At 41.3% G+C, this 23,954-nt stretch overlaps 1 protein-coding gene across 5 annotated transcripts in view; it reads right to left on the reverse strand.

The window, feature by feature from the left end:
- Positions 1-796: 796 nt before the first annotated feature.
- The window catches only part of LOC118825945 (dynamin-2-like), a 50,350-nt gene continuing 27,192 nt past the window's right edge, over positions 797-23,954 (reverse strand). For 2 of the 5 annotated variants that reach the window (XR_005008707.1, XR_005008706.1), the window contains 4 exons: positions 23,456-23,570; positions 9,568-9,675; positions 9,316-9,427; positions 8,857-8,972 (listed from right to left, as the gene is read on the reverse strand). Coding sequence is in view for 3 of the 5 variants with exons in the window: in XM_036596820.1 (XP_036452713.1) it covers positions 4,446-4,623; positions 5,661-5,899; positions 8,808-8,972; positions 9,316-9,427; positions 9,568-9,677; positions 23,457-23,570 (918 nt within the window). In the remaining 2 variants the exon portion in view is untranslated. Of the gene's footprint in view, positions 4,624-5,660; positions 5,900-8,805; positions 8,973-9,315; positions 9,428-9,567; positions 9,678-23,455; positions 23,571-23,954 lie in introns of those variants that run through there. The other 3 variants (XM_036596820.1, XM_036596819.1, XM_036596818.1) reach the window with 3 other exon arrangements.

Genomic DNA, 23,954 nt, shown 5'->3' on the forward strand with positions numbered 1-23,954 from the left:
GCCAAATCAATTGCGTGTGGTATGCAGAGAGAAGCTACCGAATGAGGTTATGAAGCCATTCAATTTCTTCAGTATCTGGAGAAAAACAGGACAGTCATGGGCCTCGTGGCACCCTGCCACTCCCCTGGGTCCCCTACCAGTCTGTTGAAACCTTTGTGGGCTGTAGTTCAGTCTGTGCCATTAAAAGGCTGGAAACCCCTGAACTACTAAGGAGCTTCAGTGCACACTCACTCACACTCACTCAAACTAAACATGCAGTGGACGCAGCGGAGGGTCAGCGCTGCTCTGCTCTGTTCAGCAGGTCCGGCGCTCTTACCGAAGGGTTTTCACATTGACAGGAGGAGGAAGGGGAGGAGCCTGTGCGGCAGGACGACTCGGCCCGAGTGCTGCAGGAGGCACAGAGACACACACACGGCACCACAACGAGCACAGCTAACGGCTAACACGGACACTAGCACTAGCAGAAGGGGACGCGCTTGGCGGGTCGGGGGATGAGGACGTTTAGGAATGATTCGGGGGCAGAGAAGCTAAGACTGGGGCCATGCGGGAGCTGAAGGGTCGCTAGGAGACGCTGAGCGCTGGCTGGAGATAGAGTTAGGGTCCAGGAGAAGAGAGAAGGAAGACCCGCCAGGCCACTTAAGGGGGGACCTGCCTGGTGGGGGAGGGAGGGGGCCGGCGGCTGAGACACACATGTAAGAGAAGGAGGGAGGCGACGGGGAAGAGGAAAGAAAGTCAGAAGAAGCAGAAAGACAGGGGAGAGAGAGAGAGAGAGAGAGAGAGAGAGAGAGAGAGAGAGAGAGGGAGAGAGAGAGAGAGAGATTAGTAAGTGTAAGCTGAAAAGCAGTTAGCTGAAGAAGAAAAGCTGTGAGGCAGATTAATTTCAAAGTTAATGCACACATCTGTGTGAATAGATTAGTGCAGAACCACACCTGGCCTTTGTAAGCACAGGAAATGATGACTTCAATAAGTGCAGACTCAAACAGTGAGCGCTGAATTTTCCAGAATAATCGCAGTATTACACATTTTACGGGTATGAATCACTACAGGCCCCACAATTTGATGTAACTTCATATATTACCTCATTCTACTGCAAAAAGAGATATGCTAAATAATGAAATATTGTGGTAAAGATGAGTAAAAAGGTAAAAAAAACTGTCTGTGGTCAATTATATCAATATTACACTAAAAATATGAAAAATCGAACCTTTAATGGAAATAATTTTTATCTAAGAAAACAAATCAAGACTTTTTTAAACAAAAGTATGTGTCCCAATTATTGGCACTCCTAGAAATTCTCATGAAGAAAATAACTGAAGCCTGCTCCTGTTTATGTTTCACTCTTCTTTTGGGTCCACCTGAGCATTCAGGAACTCAGAAGTGGTTATTAATGACTTCATATTTCACCTTCATAAACCAGGCAATGGCTGTAAGATACAAACAGAGCTGTAGTGAACCAGCCTGGAAGAGAATTAGGCTTGAAGAGCGCAGATGAAATGAGAGATCAGTACGACAACAGTAAGACTTTATTTTATGTTTATTTTGGTGTGTGTGTGTGTGTGTGTGTTGTCTACCATTATAACATTAATCCAATGTCTCAAAATGAGGTAAGAATGCAATCTAGAGTTTACACTCTGAGTCTGCTTGCAAATGTACAACAGGCCTTCCTACAGTCATTTTAACAACACATTGTCTTTGAAGACCATATGATGATATTAGACTTCTGATAAATGTTTATCTCTAGTAATATTCTGAGCCAAGTTGTCTTCCTTTTACCTTAACCGAATTTGGCTCTGGAAAAGACTGTTGATGAGATTTGTTTCTGCTGAAAGGAAGATTAAGTGTGTTATCTGAATTCAGCCACTTACTGAGAGTGTTAAATTACTAAGCAGCTCTGTTCTGCTCAGGACTCAGGCTTCATTTAGGCAGCTCAGCTTCACTCACAGAGAGCTTTCCAAAGCAAAGCTGAGCCAAACACACTCACACACACAAGGAACACTACTGCCAACTCAGCTTTCCTCTGCAAGAGCTGCTCAGAGTGAGTTATAAATATCAGTGTAGTAAAACTGAGCATCATATTATTCTTAAATTGCTACTCATTTTACAAAATTTAAAAACCATCTTTAAACATTTAAGTAGTCAACAGGGCTGGGCATCAATTTTTCGATTTTGACACAAAAATCTTGACAAATTCCTGGACGATACTTTTTCTGATGCCTTATTTTAAAGTACAAAGCAAAACTAGGTGTGACTTACATCAAAAGTTGCTGGGTGTGTTTACTCACTGTGATGGACTAACTCACTGGAGAATAATCCAGAAGCACTGATGCTAATAGCATGCATAGAGAATGTAATTTAGACAGCCAATCAGCAGTCTAGATATTGTAAAGCATGTTTACATTTACATTCATGGCATTTGGCAGATGATCTTATCCAGAGTTACTTACAATTTGATCATTTTACACAGGTAGGGGAAGGGTGTTTACCCAGGTGGGGATTAAACCCCAGTCTACAGTGTAGAAGGCAAAAGGTGTTACCCACACTATACAATATACCAACCACTGGCTTACAGATGCCAAAACTGACTTTTTAGGCACTGAAATTTGGCTTGTAATGGCACAGACTTTTTCAATTCTCGGTAGTATTCAAGTAATTTGGTCAGTACAATAAAAACATTGAATTTCAATACCCAGTCCTACATTTCAAAGACCATCTAAAGCTTCAGTGGTCCAGGTTCTGCTGAAATGAACCGGCTAAAATCCATTTCTGGCTGATTTTGAATCTCAGCATTGTCAGAGTGAGCTGCTCGGTTATTTAACATGTCTACTGGCTCGTGTCATCCTTGGCATATTCCTGCTTCTTCTTCAATACTTACATCATCTCGGCTCATCTTGTGCTGCCTCGGACCACAAATGAGCTACATTCTGAAACACCAGTCACAGCAATTCTGCTGCAGTGGGATTGTGCTAATGTGGCTGACAGACACGCCAAAGAATGTCCCAACTAACTTGCTGGGCTTTTGTTCACAGTTATAGCCCTGACACACCAAGCCAACTGTCGGCTGTCAGGGAGTCACTGGCTGACTGTGTGTTCCGACAGTTTGGGCTGTATGAGCATGCTGAATCTGCCTTGGTGATCAGCTGTGACAGCGCTACAGATCAGAAATGAAATGAAAGAGAGCAAAGCAAGCAAATGGCACTCTCAGGCCCAATCCTATTTGACCCCTACCACTTAGCCTTACCCCTCCATTTTGCACTTTCACGTCTAGGGGTAGAGTGTCCCAATTGTTGTTGAGATGGAGGGGTAGGGCGAAGTGTTAGGGTTATATGGCCCTCCAAACGGACGTTTTTCAGACTTCAAACAAAGAGTTAGGAAAAAAAAAGAGAAAACGGCAAGATGGCTGCACAAGAGACCAAAGAAACCCACAAATATTAGCATTTTCTCAGTTAAAAATTTGCAATAACCACAGTATTATCTGTTGCATCCCTCCTCTTTGCAGGCATATGATGCACTAAATGTGACTAAAGCCCAGCAGTGAGGTTGCCGAACTTTATCCTCCTCTGCTATCACTGCAGACTGGCAGGGTCGCCTACAGAGCAGTGCTAGTAGCCTGTTAATGAAGTAATATTCTTTTTTACTTGAGGTTCCCATTTCGTAGGGAAGATTTCAACCCCTACCCCTTGTAAGTCAGTTCCAAGGGGCAAAGTGATGCTCGAAAACAAGAGGTAGGGGTAAAAATAAGAAATGGAATTGGGCCAAAGAATAGTCTTATTAGTCTCACTGTTTTATCACTAACAATGGAAATTTTAAGTATTTTCACTATTTGAATGTCAAAATTTTTAACACACAAAAGCTCTAAAGGTGCTCTGACAACCCACGAACATAAAACAAAGTGTATGAGATATGCAATGATTTTGTGGAGTTTGAAACTATTTGTCATATTATTATGAACATGTGCCTAGTATGCATTTTATTTAACTGTTTAATGAACAATCACTTTTAAGGAGACTTTTTACCCACCCAGTGCTGCTAAGGGTGGTTTACTTTCACTTTCACTCAATGAGTTTAACTTAAACACACACTGTTGAATCTTGCAAGACATGCAAACAATACGTTCTTTACTTAATATGTGGCAAACTGACAGTTTTACAGACAACTGCAGCTTCTGCTATGCAGGTGCATTAACTATACGCAAATGTTCACAGGAGACGAGAGGCAGAAGGTGAGGTGATGGAAGCTGATCATCAGCTTAAGTTGGTGCTAGTTCTTCCTTGTTGGCTTGGTGTGTCTGGGCCTTAAGCCTCATTAGCACTGTTTATACCATCCATTTAAGCATCAGAGAGTTTTAAGATAACACTCCTTCAACCATCTCTCAATGATGTTACACTGCACTGTTATGTGGAAAAGCCCTGTATCCACCATTACATACCTGTGACAGAGGTAAGAACTCACCTTGGAATGCTGGGTGGAGCCCGGTTTGGGCGGTTGGGCACCTGGGGGCTGTCTCCGCTGTTGTTGAACGGTCCCAGAGGGCCTGGGCGGGATGGAGGTGGAGGAGCCCCCCGGCCCGCTGGCCTCTGACCCGCAGACATTCTGCGTGGTGCAGTGGGGCTGGGTGGAGGAGACCTGCAGAGCAGAAGAGACAAGCTTTAATGATGTAAATATAGTTTTACAGACAAAGATAAAGCATTATAGGTAATAAAGGTCATAAAGCATTCTGAACAATGAACCACCCTCAAACGGATACTTGGGCAAAAAATTAAAATCTACACAATTTACCTTACCAAACATTTTGTTAATCAGCAAAGAAATGTTTGGTGTCTGAGATTTACTTCTTTAGTCTTACATAGTAACAAAAAGGCCAATGCAGTTTTCATGTAAGGAAGCTTACTTTAATCCACATTTATACATAAGTTTCAGAAAGTTTTGGTTGATATAGTGTAGTGGGTAGCACCTCTGCCTTCTACACTGTAGACTGGGGTTCAGTCCCCACCTGGGTAAACACCCTGCACTATACCAATAAGAGTCTATGGGCAAGATCCCTAACACTACCTTCGCCTACCTGTGTAAAATTATCAAATTGTAAGGCAGCCAGTTTGCACAATGCCATGAGTATAAGCTTCCATTACTTGTAAGCTACATTAGTCTCACTGCTCCAGTGCAAAACTAAAGAACCTTCAGACATAAAACATATTTGAATGACTGACTACATTTGTTGTAAACTGTGTAAACTATCACCTTAAGAAAGTAAGTCTAGAACATGTTTATGCTTGATCGTGAATCACTTGTTATATTAGTAATTTATGTTATTTCATTTATAATAACTTTTACAATGCAGATTTAAATCTTATAAAGCAAGCCTCAAAAAGTATTTTTAGATGTTTCATTTAATATTTCAAGCAATTTATCTACCTCAAGACTTGACCATCACTTTTTAAATATGAGGCACTTGGGGGGTCAATTTTAACTTAATTCTTGATGCTACAAAACCTTTCAGCGATCATCATTCTGGACACATAACATTTCTTAATGTTTCTATAGCTTCTTACCAATTATCTAAAATCTTTGAGGTTTATATTGAATTCATACACTTATACATTTATTTGAAACCAATTTGGTTTCATATAATTAAAAACGTGTAAATGGGAGCTCAGCGTGGTCACCTGCGGGAGCCCCCTGGGCCGGCCTGCAGCCAGGAGCTGTCCACCGGTGGGGGCAGAGGAGTGGACACGGTAGTGGTGGAGATGTCCCCGATGATGGCCAGAGCCTCCTTCAGGGCGTGGTGGGTACGCAACACCTCCTCCCTGCGCTGCACCTGCTCCTGGGACTCGTCCATCAGAGCGTTCTGGTCCCCAGCCGAGTACAGTTGAGCCAGCAGCTCCGCATTAATGAATTCTTTTACCTGAGGAAGAGACAGCAGACTTTTACTTTCTTTACTTTCCCGGAGGTTCTCGTCGATCATTAGCCCTCTTATTCAGGGGCTGAATCCTCCAAGTTTGAAAACCTCAGAGTTCAAAGAGACCAAAAGCAATTTAATGGATCTTCAGTTTGATTGCAGGGGCCTGTAACTCCTCTCCCTTACACCACTAATACTGAGATTAATCATAATGAAAAGTGTTATGTATATGCTATACTAATGATATTAATGATATACTAATGATATACTAATGATATTATGCATATCATCTTAGTAGTAGTAACAGTAATAATCTAAGCAGTATCAGTAATAATATTACTAGTACCAGTAGTAGCAATAATAAAAGTAATAGTAAGGGCAGTACAATAAATTGGAGAATTAGTAGTAGCAGCAATAGTAGTACTTGTATAAGTAACAGTAATAAGAATAGTAGCACCCCTACAAATAACAGTAGTATTAGTAGTAGTATTAGTATTAATGCTAGTAATAATTGCAGTAACAGTGGTGCAAGTGTAAGTACTTGTAGCAACTGTAGTACTAATATAAGTAAAAGTAGTAGTAGCAGAACTAATAGTGATATTGGTACTAGTAATAATGGTACTAGTATAGTAGTAGTACCTATATTAAAAGTAATCATAGTATATGTAGTAGTAACTACATATAGTAACATCAGTAAATCTAACAGCAACAGTAGCATTATAAGTAGTAATATTTACTACTAATATATATATATATATATATATAGGGGTGCGGGAAAAAATCGATTCTTAGATGCATCGCGATGCGGACGTGAACGATTCTGAATCGATTCATTCAATGTCAAAAATCGATTTTCTAAATATTTAATTTATAGCGTAATGTTGACAGAACGCAAAAGGCGGAACTGGAAGTGCGGACGTGCAGCACCCGGACAGTCTGTGGCGGCACATAACAAAAACATCACTGGATGAGTGAGAAATCCGACCGGCTCCCTCTGCATTAAAGCCAGATTAGGTCAGGAGTCACAACCCAAATGATAAGAAGAGACATTTTGACCTTTCAACAAAAAATCAAACCACCTTGGGAGCCACAACATTTAATGTCCAGTATGTCTCAGTATGTGATAATGTCCTAGTATAGACTAAACAATATAAACGAGAGCGCAGATTTACTCTGCTTTAAGCTTTAGCCGATGTCCTCCCATTACCCTCAGGAAACTTTTCTTCAAAAGTAGAGCAGCTTATTGTAAAATGTCTCATTGTTCAACTGTTTTCCGAGGCTGAAGTCGCTTCTCATTCGAATTTTTCCGTTCCACCTTAAATTCTGACTGAGGCGCCGAATGTAAATGCGGCACCATTTAAGGTGGAACGGGACAATTCAAAAGAGAAACTGACTTCATCTTCGAACCTTTTTAGTGTGTGACAGTCTCTCGTTGCAGATTTAACGTACCAGGAAACCAACTGCGCTGCTTATAAATGCAAATAACAGGTCGTTGCTATGCGACCTGCAGTCTGCGGAGTCGATGAGAAACAGGGCATTTTAGCGCTATGTTGCACACGACCCCGTCTCGAAGATATTTCACTGACACAGCGACCCCCCGCTCCCGTCTCTACAACGAGACCAAAACCGAAGTTATGAAATCACTAAAGAAAACGGGTACGAATAGCTGTAACGTGCTGCGTGGACATCCATTACCACTGGATCTTATTTCACCGTAACTGCGCATTTTAGCGCAGATGAGTGGCAGCAGCGTCTCATGTACTCCAATCAAGAGCAGTGAATGAGAGCCTTCTAGTTCACTTAAATATGAGGCATTCTGGAGTATCACAATAAATAACAGAAGTATTGAAAGTAAGAGTAACTTATAAGTAATAACAGTAGAACTTCTATAAGCAGTAGTATTAGTAGTAAGAGAAGTAACAGTAATAATAGTACAAATTGGGGTTTCACGACTTCAGATTTTCTTCAGAAGTTGACAGTCATATGATGAAAGTCGAGTCAATGTCAACTAATCTCTGATGACATCATGCATAAAACCACAGGAGGAGGGAATGCTTTACAAGCGGCTTTAAAAATCCAACTTTAAAAATCTGTGACGAGACCAAACTGCGCAGGTCTGTAGAGCATGACCTGGCCTTTCCAACGAGCCCTGGATCTCACTGCTAGCCTTCAGGGAAGGTGCCCCAGCCCCAGAATGGATGGCTATCCCCAGGATCTCGCAAATTTGTATTCGACTTAGGCACATCCTAGACGGCTTTACCGAGACGCTCGTCCGTGATGGAGGTCCAGAGATCCAGAGAAATTTAGAGCGCTCTGACTCAGAGAAAATAAAAGCAACTGATTTCAAACTTCACAGGATTATAGGGCATTAAGCTCCCTCTCCAACGACGGATGATTTTTTATTGTAGTCTTCGGAAAACTGAAGATAACGACGTTGAAGCACTGTACATCGATGGAGAAAAGATAGAACAAAGCCAAATTCCGCAGGTCAGTAGAGTGTCTCCTTGGATCACGCTGCTAGCCTTCACCTGTTGTCTTCTCCGAGGCGTCCATGTTGTTACTGTCATAATCACATGATAAGCGACTAGTCGACATCAATCTTAAGGCATCATTGCAGAGCAGTAAGGTCAACAAGTCGACTAGTCTGTGCAACCCATAAGCATAAATAGTAGTAGAAATACCAGTAGTACCACTGTAAGTAATAGTAATAGTAGCAGCAAAAACAATAATAGTACAAGTAGTAGTAGTTCTAGTAATGGAACTGCTACTTTAACTAATAGGATTAGCAGTAGTAGGAATAAAATTAGTAGCAAAGTATATGAATCAGGTGTGTTAGACAATGAATATGTTCTCCTGACTCTCCCATAGTGGAGCTTCTCATGTCTGCTTCACACACAGCACAGATGGACCTTACGTTATTGATCATAAGGTGCATGATGGTCTTGGGCATGAGGTCCCGGATGCACTTGCTGACGATGGCCATGTAGGAGTCCACCAGGTTGCGGATGGTCTCCACCTTCCTCTCCAGCTGAGGATCCATAGAGAAGTTCTCAGCAGTGCCAGAGCTTTCACTCTCCACCTGAAGAAAAAAAAAAAGAGATTCAGGCAGGTGACAGAATAGGGAACGACTGAGAAGAGATAAAAATAGTTTTCAGCAGAAACACTAGAACCATGGATGTCAAGAACTGCCACTGTGTCTGCAGGTATTTGCATCGACTCTGCATAATACCATTTTTTAGTTGATAAGCTCTCCTCATTAACAAAAGTGGGAACCTAAATAGTGCAATGAGGTGTTGTAGTGCATTGTTAGTGCACAACGTTAGATTTAATGCCTTTTAGTTAAACTGAAGAGATCAGCCTTGCACAATCAACGTGGGACCTGGCTGCTCTCTTAATCCTATGCATTGCTAGTGGTTACTGACCGAAGATTTCTCAGGATACACCCCAGCACGCAGCAGGGATGCTCTCCAGCTGTCCACCTCCTCCTGGGTGTTGCATGCCAGCTCCAGGAAGCGATTGTCCTTGAAGACGTTCCTGAAAAGCAGATCAGACGGTTCAACAGGAAAGTTTTGTTGCCCGTGAGATATATAGATAAGATATAGTTATATAAATTAACAGTATTAATGTCGATTACATTTAGTAACCATTTCACTGGTGATGGTTCGTTGGCCTACCGTTGCTCTGTATTGAAGATGGCAAACATGTGCTTGCTGGACATGAAGCTTTTCTCCACATCCCTGACCTTCAGGTTGTCCAGGGGCAGCATGTACTTCTTCTCTTTTTCCTGTGGATTAAAAACAAAGTGCCCCAGCAAAGACATCAGTAATAGGCTTACAAAACATAGTGCTGAACATCATGCAGATGCCTACTGCTTACGTACACTTCACTAAGCATGTGTTTCCAGCCTGATTTTAGAGAAAAAGTCATCAATTGAATCTAAAGGTAGTAAAATACCATAGCGATTGTATGTAGTTGTGAAAATACCAGTCACACAGGCCAGCAGACTTGAAAGCAGGGGACAAATTAAACTGCTGTTTCGGATTGCTTCATAAATGAGTCCATCAAGTCTAAACCTTCAAAGAACCTACTGCGTTTTTTTTCCTGCTGTAACGTTACACCCACAGCAATTACCCTGCTGAATTCCTTGCTTGCGTAAGCTGGTTTATGCAGGTCTGGTGGTGGTTTAGCTGGTCACCAACCATGGTCATCCAGAACACAACATATCCTGGTTTTTAGCATTGTTTTAATAGTGTAGCCTCTTTTGCATAGCCAGATAAAACTGTCACCACTGAATCAAACAGAGTTATAATTGTGTTCACTGATATGCCCACTGGTTGCTGCAATATGCTCTTAAAAGTCACCCTTGCATCTACCTAGATACTACCCTGTGCAAGTCCTGGGCACCTGAACACACTGTTTAAAACTTTTTATCCAAAGGCAAAAAGTGCATTTTTTGTAATACACCAGTAAAACATCATGTATCATTAGAATAAATGCAAACATTAATGCAGTAATACACTCTATGAATTTCTTCTTTTCAAAAAGAGTAGCTGATATCTAGTTAGCTGGTTAGAAGAACACATATTTGGTTTCTGACTCTCAAGCCATCACATGGATCTGTTAAATTCCATCAGTGGAATTTATTATAATGAAGAACTGATTAGCCAGACCAAGTATGGTAACTATAAGTAATACTGGGCTCCAACGAGGAGAGGTCTGAAAATGCGACACAATCACTTAGCAATCCCTTGGTATAACATAGCAACAGCCTAGCAACACCTTAGCAACAACCTGGGATTTAACTGATTTTCATGTTGCTAGCAATGGGCTAGCAACATCTTGGCAACGAGCACAGATAAACAGAAACACATTAGCAACCACCTGGGATACCTGGAACTTCTTATTCATGAACTTTTCTTTCTTTCTAGTTCTGTTTCTAAGCATATAAATGCATCCTGCCCAGATAAACAGCTAAATAGGCTTTTTCATGTGCCTATTACTGCACAGTACTAATCATATCTTGAAGTTTCATGAAATTAATCTTGATTAAGACTGAATAACACATTAATTGAACAACACTGTTTCCATATTGTAGCCACCCAAGAAAAGAAGCAGGGCTTCGCCACCTCCTAAAATTCCAACTTACCCCATGCTTACAATTATAAGCACAACAGAGGAAAAGAAAGTAAATAAAAGTGAGAAGCAAAGATTGATGGAGGTATGTAAACAGGGGGAAGGGGCGAGAGGGAGAGAGAGAGAGAGAGAGAGATGAAAAAGAAGTAGTGGAAGCAGAGCAGAAGGTGGGAAAGGAGGAATGAAAGAAAAAAGAGAAGAAACAGAGAGGAGAGAGCAAGAAATAGCACATATGGAAGGCATTAGAATGTGCTGTGGTTGAGGAACACCATTGTTTCCCCTCCCTGGATTTGGGGGGGGGCTCAGTGGGCTCAGGTCAGACCTTCAGATTTTACTGCACCCGAGAGAACGAGGGAATAAGAACGCAGCACACAGCAGAGACGAGGAACGTCTGACTTCACTGCACTCAGAAAAGAACTTTTCACAAAGTAAAGAAGGTTCTGGAGACGTTAGCACGCCCAGTCAGCGCGGTCTGAACTTCAAACCTGATTCAGAGAAAAAAATTTCACCCAAATACTCTCCTCCTCCTCCTCCCGCTTTATTTATTTCTTAAATATTTTTGCCCCCATTCCAGAGGCCCCACTTCCTGCCTCCAGTTTGTCTTTCAGAGGGGTGAGAGTGAGAGAGAGAGAGAGAGAGAGAGAGAGAGAGAGAGAGAGAGAGGCAAGAAGAAACAGTAAGGGTTAAAAAGAGAAGGAAAGAAGAGAAAGAGAGAGATAGGGAAAATAGAGAGATATAAGAAAAAGAAAGAGAGAATAGAGAGAAAAGGTTGGAAAAAGAGAGAATAGAGAGAAAAAAGAAGAAGAGAGAGAGGGTGGGAGAAAGAGGTAGAGAGTGAAGGAAAGAGAAGAGAGAGGAAAGAAATTAGGGAGAAAGAAGGAGTGAGAAGAAAGAGAGCGGGGGAAGCAAGAACAGAAGGAGTGTTAGGGAGAGAGGCAGGAAGGGAGAGAGAGAGAAAAAAGAGAAACAGATAGAAAGAGAGAACAGACAAAGAGATAGAGAGAAGAAAGAGTGTGAGACAGTTTGAGAAAGTGAGACAGAGAATGACAGAGAAAGACAGTTCGAGAAAGGAGAGAAATAAAGGGAAGAAAGGAAGAGAGCAAAGAGAGAAAGAGAGAGAGAGAGGGAGAGATTAAATGACAGCCTGGCATTAACTCTAAACATCTGGTAGTACTTAACAGCAGTAAGAGAGAGAACGAGGAGGAGTAGGAGTGACCTAAAGAGCCGAGCAAGAGACCAGCTCCGCTAAACTGGGCCACACAGAGTAGAGCGAGGCGTCCAGAAAGCGGTGAGAGGCGACAGGGACAGAGATCTGACCCCTTTCCCTCAAGGGTCAAGGCGGGGCGAGTTTACGGCCCAAACCGTGCGACTCTGCGAAACGCCGCGGGACGGCCTGCAGCGCGCCACTGGAGGGACCCCTAAACGTCCTTCTCCCATATAAGGAGGTGAGGGTCCCTCCCTCTCTGACTTTCTCTCTTTCCTCTTTTTTTTCGTAATATCTCTTCCATGAAAGCACGCCCCAAATTCCCCGCGGTCGTCTGAAACGAATGTGCCACGTCAAGGCTGGACAGCGCTCGCAGGACGCCGACGGACAGAAAACTGCTCTGCGGGAGCAAAAAAAAACAACAAAAAACTAAAACAAACAAACAAACAAGCAAACAAACAATCTGTATCGGAGACCAGCAAAGGCAAAAGCGGACGGTTCCCCTTTCCGTCTCTCTGAAAAGTATGGACTACTCGCTTCTTCTGGAGGGAGGAGGAGGATGAGGAGGGAAGACGAGGAAGAAGTGTCCTTCCTGACAGCGCTCCGCCGCTCTCCTGCTTCGTCTGCCCAGTGTTCAGACTACCTGTTCATGGGTATGCTAGTGTACAGTAGTCTGCACATTGGTTAGATTGGGCAAGGATGCACAACGCTGAGCGCGAACCGCTAATCTGCAGGTCCTGAAAACTACAAGGACGTGTCTGGGTCCATTCAGGCTCTTCAGTGTGTCAAAAACTGTACGTCATAACTTTCGCAGCTCTCTTTTACTCAACATCATCTCTGTTTATGAGTCACTGGGTCAACAACAACAAAAAAAAACAACATGCACCATTAAGCAAGACGTTAAACATACAAAAGATACTGCTGCTAACTTCCTGAACTAAACATTCATTTAACTTTGAATTAACTGCGATTTATTTGCACTACTGTGATTATGTGCTTTATATAAAGAGAAAAGTCTAGAAATAAACCACACAAGCTTCTAGCTTAGAATACCCACTGGCTCGCATAGCGCCAATCAACTGTTCAAAAAAGCGCTGGAATGCTGCGGTTTCTGAAACGTCGGAGAGCTCGGCCAATTTTACAGCCAACTCAAACATGCTGCAATTTTACTGCGATCAAAGAACGACCGATTCGGTTTGAAGAATGGCTTGTTTTGAACGCTTTGACAATACAAAACCACAGTTAGTGTAAGACTACCAACGTCTTAGCACAGCTATTAATTTAATCTGAAGGCATTTAAAGGGGGAATTCCACTTAGTTTTCAAAGTTTCTCCAGGATTTAATGGTTGAGTTGTAACCAAAGTCATCCAGAGTGGTTTGGTGTGAAATGCTCTGTTCTAGAGAAACTCACAGAGTCAGAATTGTTCACAGTGGTGGTGATAGGAACCAGGCGTCTGGCCTCTAAAATCTACCTCACAGAAAGTTCATTCATGAAATGGTTATGAATTCACTGCCTGATGCCTGAGGCATTGTTTTATGACAAGGAAAAGCATATTTCTTGCTGTAGAGGTACATGCAGGATGCTGTAAGGCAAAAGAGTCACCGAAGAAAACTTCACTATTTTACCACCAACATTACATATAAAAACTGAGTAGGTGTGTAGGTCTAAATACACGTAAATAAAACGGTTATATCTGTGTTGTAGACACTGTGACCCCTGGTTCCTATCAGCACCACTGTAAAGAAATCTGAGCCAGTAAATTTCTCTACACTGAAGCATTTCACACCAAACCACTCTGAATGACTGGGTCAACATCTCAACCACAGAGTTACACTAAAAGATCTGTGTAATTCATCTTTAACATTAAAGTCAAGTGGGTGTTTCTCCTGAAATCTGGCTAAAAATCTATACAATCATTTAAAATATACAGGTACGTACAAGGCTCTGCAAAAACCTGAAAGGAGGAGAAGAGCAATGTGGCTCCATTCTTAAATCTTAATAATTCCTTAAAAGTGTCTCCTTAGCATCTGAGGAATGTGCAGAAACCTTAACAAACAGCCATTTCTAGACCAATAACTCTGCGGCCAGAGATTTCCTGTCTGAGCTACAATCTTTAATTCCAGCTTGAACTCGCACTCTTTGCGGACACTCAACCCACGCTGTATTTCTCAACACGCCTGCCTTCGGACATGATCTTGCCTTGTTTTAGTCAGTGAAACATATGGCCTGCATAATGTATGTCTCGGTATTTCCTTCTAATGCAAGGTTTTGGTGCACTTTCTCTCCTGTCTGTGACATTGTGAAGGCAGTTTATTGCATTATTTTACAAAAACCATGATCATTTGCAGTATTCATGGCTCTTTTCAGCTCACTTGTCAACAAAGGCTGAAAGAAAATAGCTTGGTCTGGTTCTTGCTAACAAACATACTTTTACTAGTGGAAAAAAAAAAATCACACACTGTAGTAGAATAACTTGTTTCATTCCTAGTAAGAAGCTTAGAAGTGCTATCAAACACAAAAACTGCTAAGATAAAGAGAGAATACTTTACCCGAAATGCTAACATTACTAACAATGAATGAAACCAAGGGCGTTCATGCTAACTGGCTTCCATTTCCCCCCTATCAGCCACTGTGGGTGAAGTAATCCTCCAGAGTAATGACTCTGGCAGCTGGTTGTTGCTAATGCTTGCTCAAGGTGCTGCAGTATTCCTGCATTTGGAGCAGGTTTCTAAGCCAGGCTTCACCCACTGAGCGAAATAATGTTAATTTTATTTGCATAATTAGACTTGATGATTGATGGTTTAATACTTGGCTTTGTATCAGGCCATTTGCTGAGAGTTAAAGCTGTTCTCTGAGAGTTGTGAGAGGATGTTGGATTACAGTTAGTCGCACGGGGGCGGACGTGGAAACTGCAGGGCTGTGTAGGATTTGCTGGGAGCGAGCTGATTGGCTACCGATGTTTTGACACAAAAAAGACCTCTCGACTTTCCAGCCAAGAATGTGTGTAAGCTCAGAGAGACTGCCTGTTAACACAGAGCGAGGGTATGTTTTTTTGTCAGTGTTAAGAGTGCTTGTTTGGTGAGTGTGCAAGAATTCAAATGAAATGGATCACTACTCCTTCACTATTATTGCGCTACATAATTGGGAGAGCTATTTAGTTCACTAAATAAAAGCAGGAAAAATTCAGGAGTCAGTAAATGAATTTGAACACTTTCTCTTAAGTTCACCAGCAGCTGAAGTTGGCTTCTTATTCAAGGGATGAAGGTAAAAAGTAAAAACATAAAGGTAAAAAAGGTACAAAGTACAACACCTGACTAGACTACAAATGTTTAGTGTTTTTTGCTGCATGATAAGAAGTATTAGGGTCTTTGTTTTAACTGTACAGAGCTTTTTTGTGGTGTTTCTCCACAGAATTGAGCCTGATGAGTTTAGTTTTAATGGCTCAGCAGGTACAGTTAACATAGGGCTCCTCTGTCTGTTGCTTAGTAACGAGAGACTCTCAATGCATTTGAGTATACATTGTGCTGATGTAGTCAGACAATTTGTAGTGAGGAGAACTGGCACTCATTAAAGTCCTCTGGGGCTGTCAAACGCTACAGGGCTGGACTGGGAGAGTCTAAAATGAATGGATTAATATGGAGCTCTGCTCTCATAAACTGAGCACTTCAGTTATAAGAGTTTCTAAACGTGTCTTATGTACGTTTGTGATGTCAGTGAGAATGAACTGCTTCACTCAACCAATGAGCTGATTTACTTGCTGACCAATCAGCACGCAGTAGCCGTAATGCCAACCAATCAGCACTCAGTAACGCCAACCAATCAGCACGCAGCAGCACCGACCAATCAGCATGCAGTAGCAGTGACACCAACCAATTAGCACTCAGTAACAGTAACATCAACCATCAGCATGCAGTATTACTAATGCCAACCAATCAGCACTCAGTAGCACTAATACCAACCAATCAACACTCAGTAGCACTAATGCCAACCAATCAGCACTCAGTAGCACTAATACCAACCAATCAGCACTCAGTAGCAGTAATGCTAACCCATCAGCATATAGTAACAGTAAGGCTAACCAATCAGCACTCAGTAGCAGTAATGCTAACCCATCAGCATATAGTAACAGTAAGGCTAACCAATCAGCACTCAGTAGCTGTAATGCTAACCAATCAGCACTCAATAACAGTAAGGCCAACCAATCAGCAATCAGTAGCAGTAATGCTAGCATCCAACTGCCAAAAACCTTGCGGATGCCCTCCAGCATTTTGTCGTCATGTTTCTATATAATGGGAGAAGTAGGAAGTTACCAGGCTCCCCTTGAACTTGCTCTGATGTAGTGATCTACAGTGTTTGGCAACATGAATTATCTGACCAATCACGGACGTCTCTGGTGTTGGCATGGCAACAACCAAGATAATGGACTGGCTGCGTCCCAGCAATAAGAACTTCTTGACAAATGTCAAAAGGATTAGAATCTCCAAAAGCAGCACAAATGGGACTAAAAGTTTAAACTGAAGTGAAATATAAAAGTGAAAAGTAGCCCAGTATCATCTTTGCCAGTTATGTGAGGAGTGGAGGATGTCTTAGGGTCAGTTGGTGTGGACCAGTCAAAACTTTTTCTTTAGTCAAACTCTTTCTTTAGGACAGGTGTGAACACTCCACCCGTACTCAGGTCTGCATGAAGATGCAAAGATTAAGTAAGGTTTATTTTTTTATTATTGCCTGTAAAGTGAAAGTAACAGGGTCATTGTATCCCAGTCAAACTTCCAATCAAAGCACACCCATGTGTTTAATTTGGCACACTCTAATGTCTACAATGTGAAATCAACCAACCCGAATGAAAAAGATAAAATGTCGCAAAAACCCAAGTTCTGGTTCTGACTTTAGATATGAACCAGGTGTGAAAACAGCCTTATTTGCACTTTAAAACATTCCAACAGTTTGTTTTGTGCTTCAAGGCATGTGGTAAATATTTCTTCTCTACATATTACAATACTCAGGAAGAAGTCAGAGGCCATTTCGGTCACGAGTATGATGTCACAAAACAAATAGCAGAAAGATGTCATTGAAAATCAGCGCTGTGTTTATCACTAATGTTATTAGAATTCAGAGCTGGTCAGTGATAGGATTTACATTAGATACCTGAGCTGAATGTCCAGCTGAAACTGAGTCTGTATGTGTGTGTGTGTGTGTGTGTGTGTGTGTGTGTGTGTGTGCGTGTGTGTGTGTGTGCCAATGCGTGTGTGCTGGTTTGACTTGGGGCAGCTCCAGCTGTGTCAAAGAACCCAACCAAATGCCTCAAGTCCCAAATGGGATTAGAAGGCAAGGAGAGAGAAACAGAGAGAGACAGAGAGAGGGAGATTCTTGAAACGTACTAAAATGTCATTCTATATGAATTCGTTATTGCACATCACTATCGATTTGTATTGGTATCCGGCTACCATCAGCAAAAAAGGCTGAACCAGATACTGATTTGGAAAAAGAACGAAAGTGATCCAATCCTGTAACAAATATATACCGAAAAAGCACTCACTCACTCACTCACGCTGATGTTAACTGTGTCGTTCTTCCTGTGGGGTTAATAAAGTGATCAAGCAGTTTCAGCATCATAGCCTACTTTTAGATGGTCACCTTATGTGAAGTGCTACAATAAGAAATAGATAGTGTTAAAGCCACAAACATACATACAGACGCTTCGAGCTACACAGACAGTTTCATGCATCATTGCATTCTAAAATCGATGCAGTAATAATAATAATGCAAGTGCAAGCTGCATTCTGAAACGTTCGTAGTGTCTAATTTTATATGAAATAGATCTGATTCTGTCATCTGACATTTTAGTGGGGTCTTTTGTATCAAAGATCTGATTCAGTCATTTGACATTTGTTTTGTTTGTGCTTTTGTGAACACCTAGAAATGGTGGTGACATTTTGAGAATTTCATAGGATCTCTTGTATAAATAAGTCCTGAATCTGTCAGTCTAATGTTTTTTTTGTACTCTCTTCCTTTATTTGAAGCTCTGATTCGGTCAGTTAATCTGACATTTGCTTTATAGGAACTACTTGGTTTACAACAAAAACCTGATTTGGTGAGTCAACATGCGTTTTTGTACAGGATAGGTTGCTTGTGTTGCCTCCATTAGTTGGTTGGGCTTTTGCTGGTTGCACCTGTTCAATTCCCTGATGGGAAGCGGCCATCTACAGCAAGGGGCGCTACAGAAGCAGCCACGAGTAGATGATATTGTGGCGCTAGTTGGGAAAGCCCCACCTCTTTGTGGAGATCCGCACAAGCGTGGTAGCCAAAACAATCTGAATAATCAAGCTTTTTTGTGTGTTATTAAGCCAAATGCTATAAACTATTTATGAGTTTTTTTGTCAGATATTACCAATGATTTCAAATATGTTTCTGAAACGGTAATTTGTCTCTCCCCATTCAAAGAGATAGGAGTCTGGACTTGCACGACTTGAAATAAATGCCTGGCACTGTCGCACAGATGCCTGCCGAATGAACAGACTTTCCTACAGGGACTCAGCTTACACTCCTATACCGTTTATGCGTTTAGCTGCTGAGGCTGTTGGAATGACAGTAGGTCCCATTCAGATTTGTCCTCTATTGTCCCCTCAAATACTGAGTGTTTTAACCAATACACGAAAAATAAATGCCCAGCGAGATGGTAAAGGACCCTGCGTTTGCCATGTCGTGAACGTGTCATTTAATATGTTTTAATGTTAGCAATTCCTTCCGCCAAATTATAGTTCCTTAACAACAACGAACTCCGCTCACTCGCTGAACAGTCTGCTGTAAGCCTCGCCTTTTGAAGTACAGACTGAGCCATAAAACTGCCGCAATATCAAGTTTAGCTCAGTTTTGTCATTTTTTGCCAGATCAGTATTAATGTTGTTTTGTTCCAGCCAGTCTGTAAAGCATCTTACAGCCCATTTTGTTTGGCGAATGGTATTGGGTTCATTTCTGGCTGATTCCAGGTTGTTTAGGTTCTTCTGTCACAGCTGCCGACTGAAAAGCTGCTCAGTGGTGATGACAGTTTGGGAATTTAGTGTCGTCTCATCTTCAGAGTCTGACCAAATCGGCTGTCGGTCAAATGTGATCTTGAAAGTATCCATTTTCTGTTTGTGGCAAAGTAAGAAGTAAAAAAGTTCATATGGTTTGAGCGTCTCCTACAGCTGTCAAAGTCATTGCTTAGCAGCGGCGTCTCAGCGGAGTGATTCAGTGTTTGTGAAAAACCCGTGATGTTATGATGAAATAACAGCACGGTTAGAACGCTTCTCAACCAATCAGCTTGCGTGGTCGGAACAAACTGTTCTATAATGTCAAAATATAATATTTTTTAAAGCAAAGTCACGTTGAACATCTGTATTAACTTCTGCACTCATGTGGGTCTAAATGTGCATTAAATACAATGGCACTATCTAGGCTTCCATCGACTTCAATCAACATTTTGCAAATGCGAAAAAGAAAGACTGTTAATTTTTTTTTATTATTTTTTTAAATTTGTTTCCATTGACTTACAGCAATAAATGGTTTATGTGATGACATCACTATTGACAATCCAAAAAAACAAACCCAAAAAACCCAGATACTGCCTAAGTTTTCCATATAATATTAAAACACAAGAGTAAGGTAAGAATGCACGGTGAGTGTGTACAGAAGGACCATGTGTTGATGAAGCGTCATTTGTGTTAGTGTACTTGCATTGAGTTTGTTCCTGACCTAAAGTACCTTTAATGGGTGCTTCTTCAGAGAACCACTTCTGTAAATGGCGTGAATGTGAAGAAAAGGTTTAAACAACCTACACATAAAGCTTCTAGGAAGAACCCTTTAAATGGGTTTAACCATTTACATTATGTGAAGGTTCTTTGAACCATTGTCTCCTCTTTAGTCCAGATTCCTTTTTTTCTGCTGTGGTTTGCTGTGGTTTACTTTGTTGGTTTGTTATAGGATCTTTCCTCTTTCCTTTTTGATTTCATATTTCAAATTTAAGTGTCATTATTATTAATTATTACTTGAGTGTAAGTATTGACAATTCATCTTCTGAAATCAGACTTTAATTTAGAGAATTTAGAGAATCTTACCAATAAGTGTTGTGTCCATTATTAATTATTTTCACATAAAACCTCTCATATGAACATCTATCTAGCGCATGAGTGAAGAGTTGGTGCCATCACAATGCACTCAGTGATCAGCTGTGTCAGTGCAGAGCTAAAGCAGTTGCCAATAGGGGGCAGAAGCTGAGGGCAGTAGTTGTGGTGTGTCTGCCTGTCTACACTTGCTGTGCAGAACATCAGGGAGCCTGTACAGCAGGCACAGACAGGCAGACAGACAGCAACCCGCCAGGAAGGACACACAGACAACTCCACTGGCCTCACACTTCTCTCTACAAAAATTTGCACTCAAAACCAGGAAAACAACATCCATGATGTTTCAACATCATTACATCTATGATGTAACAGCTTGCCCTCTGTCTTGTACGTGTATGTTAGAGATGTGCATGATTATTCGAGAAATCTTGATGAACTCATTTTAGTATTAATCTACTTAATCAGGTATTTGAATAAGTCTGTGTAGTTTGGAATAAAGGAAGTTCATAAATTCTGTATTGTCATGTCCTTTTTTTGACTGCGTGTAGGTTGTAGAACTACAGAGAACGTGGGGACTCAAGCAACTCATACTGTGTCTCACGTTAAGCTAAATGGCCACATTAAAGCTGAAATACTTAAAACAAAAAGGTCATGAATTTGCACAACTAGTAGTAAAACCTTCAATGTATGGACATAGTGTGAGAAGAAACTTTATGACTGGTACAGGCAGAAGTTCTGGATGGCTTCTGCTTTTTAAATCAAATCATGGAGATTTAAACAAAGTCATTCAGTGTTTTGATGAGAAAAGATGATGAGAAACTTGCTGGCTCAGATTTCTCTACAGTGGTGTTGATAAGAACCAGGGGTCACCATGCTTACAACACAAATATAGACATTTTATTTACTGACCAAAACCACAAGGAACCTACAGAGTTTTACATGTAATGTTGATAAAATAGTGGTAAATCTGGAAAAAAATAAAATAAATAAAATTTTGGAACTACTTTGACTCACAATGTCCTGCATGTACCTCTGTACTACTACTATAAAACAATGTCTCAGGCATTTGTGTACCTTTCTGTGAGATTACTTTTACAAGCATTAAATGTTTTGGATGTCTGGTTCCTATCACCACCACTGTAAATAATTTTGAAGTTTCACGTCAAAACATTCCTAGTTACATTAAGCACTATTGCTTAATTATGACAATATTTTAACTTAATTATGTAGAAATCTAAAAAAAAGGGGCATTCCCATTAAAATAAAACAATGGACCTCTCTTTTGATGAACAGAGGTAGGACTAAAGAAAAGGAAGTCCTCCTCCCAAACTTTTCTTAGATAAAGCCACAAAATCAGTTCAACCATCAGGTACACATCACCTCTTAGGCTAGCTGCACATAATAAATGGATGTTAAACCTTCTATGTTTTTGTTTTATGTCTATAACTTATAACCACATCTCTTATTGGTTTATCCAAGTGCAACTAAAATGCAGATATCTCGTCCTCTACTGTTTGTGTGTACACGGCCCAGCAGCTACAGATCTTTGTCACAACTACAGAGGTCATAGGTCCAAATTCAGGCTTTTGCCATTGTGCCCTTTAGCAAGAGTGCTTAATCATAAGTTGCTCTGAGAAGACTGTTCCTGCAGCAGGTTAATGTGCACAGCGTCAGGTAAAAGCACCAGTGGAATATTAATGTGCTGCAGCTCTGCTTCTGAAATTGGGAGCTCAAGCTCAAATATTCTACTGACCAAAACATACACTATGGGTCAGTTTTCCAAACTAAGCACACCTAGACTACATGGGATTTTACAGCATTGGCACTGCAGTTTAGTCCAAGACTAGACTTCATGCTTGTAACACAAAACCAGTCCTATACATCCAACAACTTGTAGACATCTGCTCATCCATTAATAGCAAGTTTGTCCCCTGTTGCTGCGGTAACAGCATCTACTGTTCTGGGAAGGCTTTACAGTAGATGTTGCAACATTACTGTGAGAATTTCTTTGCATTTAGCCATGAGAGCATCAGTGAGGTCAGGTACTGATGTTGGATGATCAGTCCAGGATCACAAACTCCATTCCAACTCATCCCAAAGGTACTGGACGCAAAGAAAGTAGTTACACTGCTTCACAGCCCAATGCTGGGGGGGCTTTATACCCCTATAGCTGATATGTAAATTAGCTGAATTCACTAATTAGAAGTGTCATCTGGATACCTTTAGACATACAGTGCAAGCTCAGCAGTGAAGTTTTGACAAGTTACTTCCTAATTATTCATCCTATTATCTATCAGCCACATCTGGAGTACATGGTCAATTATCATGGACAATCATTTTGAAATCGTTTTGATTCAAAACATACATATAATAGATGCCAGTGAGCAGCTGATGAAGCAACCAGCTACTGATTTCTATTATAAGTGTGTTCTGAGTCGGTGGGTTAATAGCTGTGGTTAAATTGAACATTTTAAGAAATCAAGTCCGCATGACTGCATAGCATTTGTGAAACTAACTGTTATGTAGTTACTCCCAGAATGACCCTATAGAGTCTAACTGCAGACATGCACTCATCTCCACTGAAGTCACGTGCACATGCACTCTCTGTCACAATGGCAGAAGCAGCCCAACAGCACGTTAACATTTGTCTGCTTCGGCTAAGGGAGTCAAGAGCAACCTTAAAACAGTATCATCGTTATAGTTTTCTTTTTCCATCTCAGTAACAGTATGCTCGCGGTGCATGTCAGGCTGAAAGTGCATGGCTGCAGCCAGAACCTTCTCCAATGACCACTCACATGGTCATTTAACAGTTCTTTTTTATACTAGAAACCAATGTGCACCTGCTGAAGCCACAAGGTTTTTTGATGAAGTCCAGAGAAACACGTCAAAATTACTGTCCATGGTTAACAATCGTATGCTACAGATGCAGCTTATAGGGCCAGTCCCCGGAACCTTATTAAGCCTTAGCCTAGACAAAAAGAATTTCTAGTGGTGAATTACGATCGGCATTGCGCTTTATTCCAATACTACGCTTAATCCGTGTCTGGAAACCGGCCCATAGACACAGTGTTCCTTCAAAACAGCGCAAGAGATGAACTGTATTTCTGAACAGAAGGCTGGACTCACCTCATCATCCTTGAACCAGGACAAGCTCTCGGCCGTCAGCACAAACCAGTACTCCTTGGCTCCACCTTTCATGATGCTGATGTTGTTGATGGTCAGCCAGCCTTTGCGGATAACCTGACAAAATGGGAAAAGAATAAAGGTCAGATAAGATTGTGGTCGACTCAAAGACACAAATCGGGACGTCTGCCCTTCATGTCAAGCAGTTTCTAAGCTCCCCTTGAAAAACAAGCCGTTTGTGTGTCTATTGGAGTGCTGTGCTAGTTGTGGTTAAATAAAGTCTTTTGAACATTGTAAGAAATCAAGGCTGCAGGACGCACAGTGTTTGTGAAACTGAGTGACTTTGAAACTGTGGTTACTCTCAAAATGATCATTCACGTTAGTACAGAAATACCTGAGTGATGCATTCTGGTCAATATACAAGCCACACACATGTAAAAATGGGTCATTGTACAGAAACGTCCACTTTTTTTATCTGTCCATAGGTGTCACTGGTGTTAC

Source organism: Colossoma macropomum, unplaced genomic scaffold (genome assembly GCF_904425465.1).
Source record: "Colossoma macropomum unplaced genomic scaffold, Colossoma_macropomum, whole genome shotgun sequence".
NCBI lineage: Eukaryota > Metazoa > Chordata > Actinopteri > Characiformes > Serrasalmidae > Colossoma > Colossoma macropomum.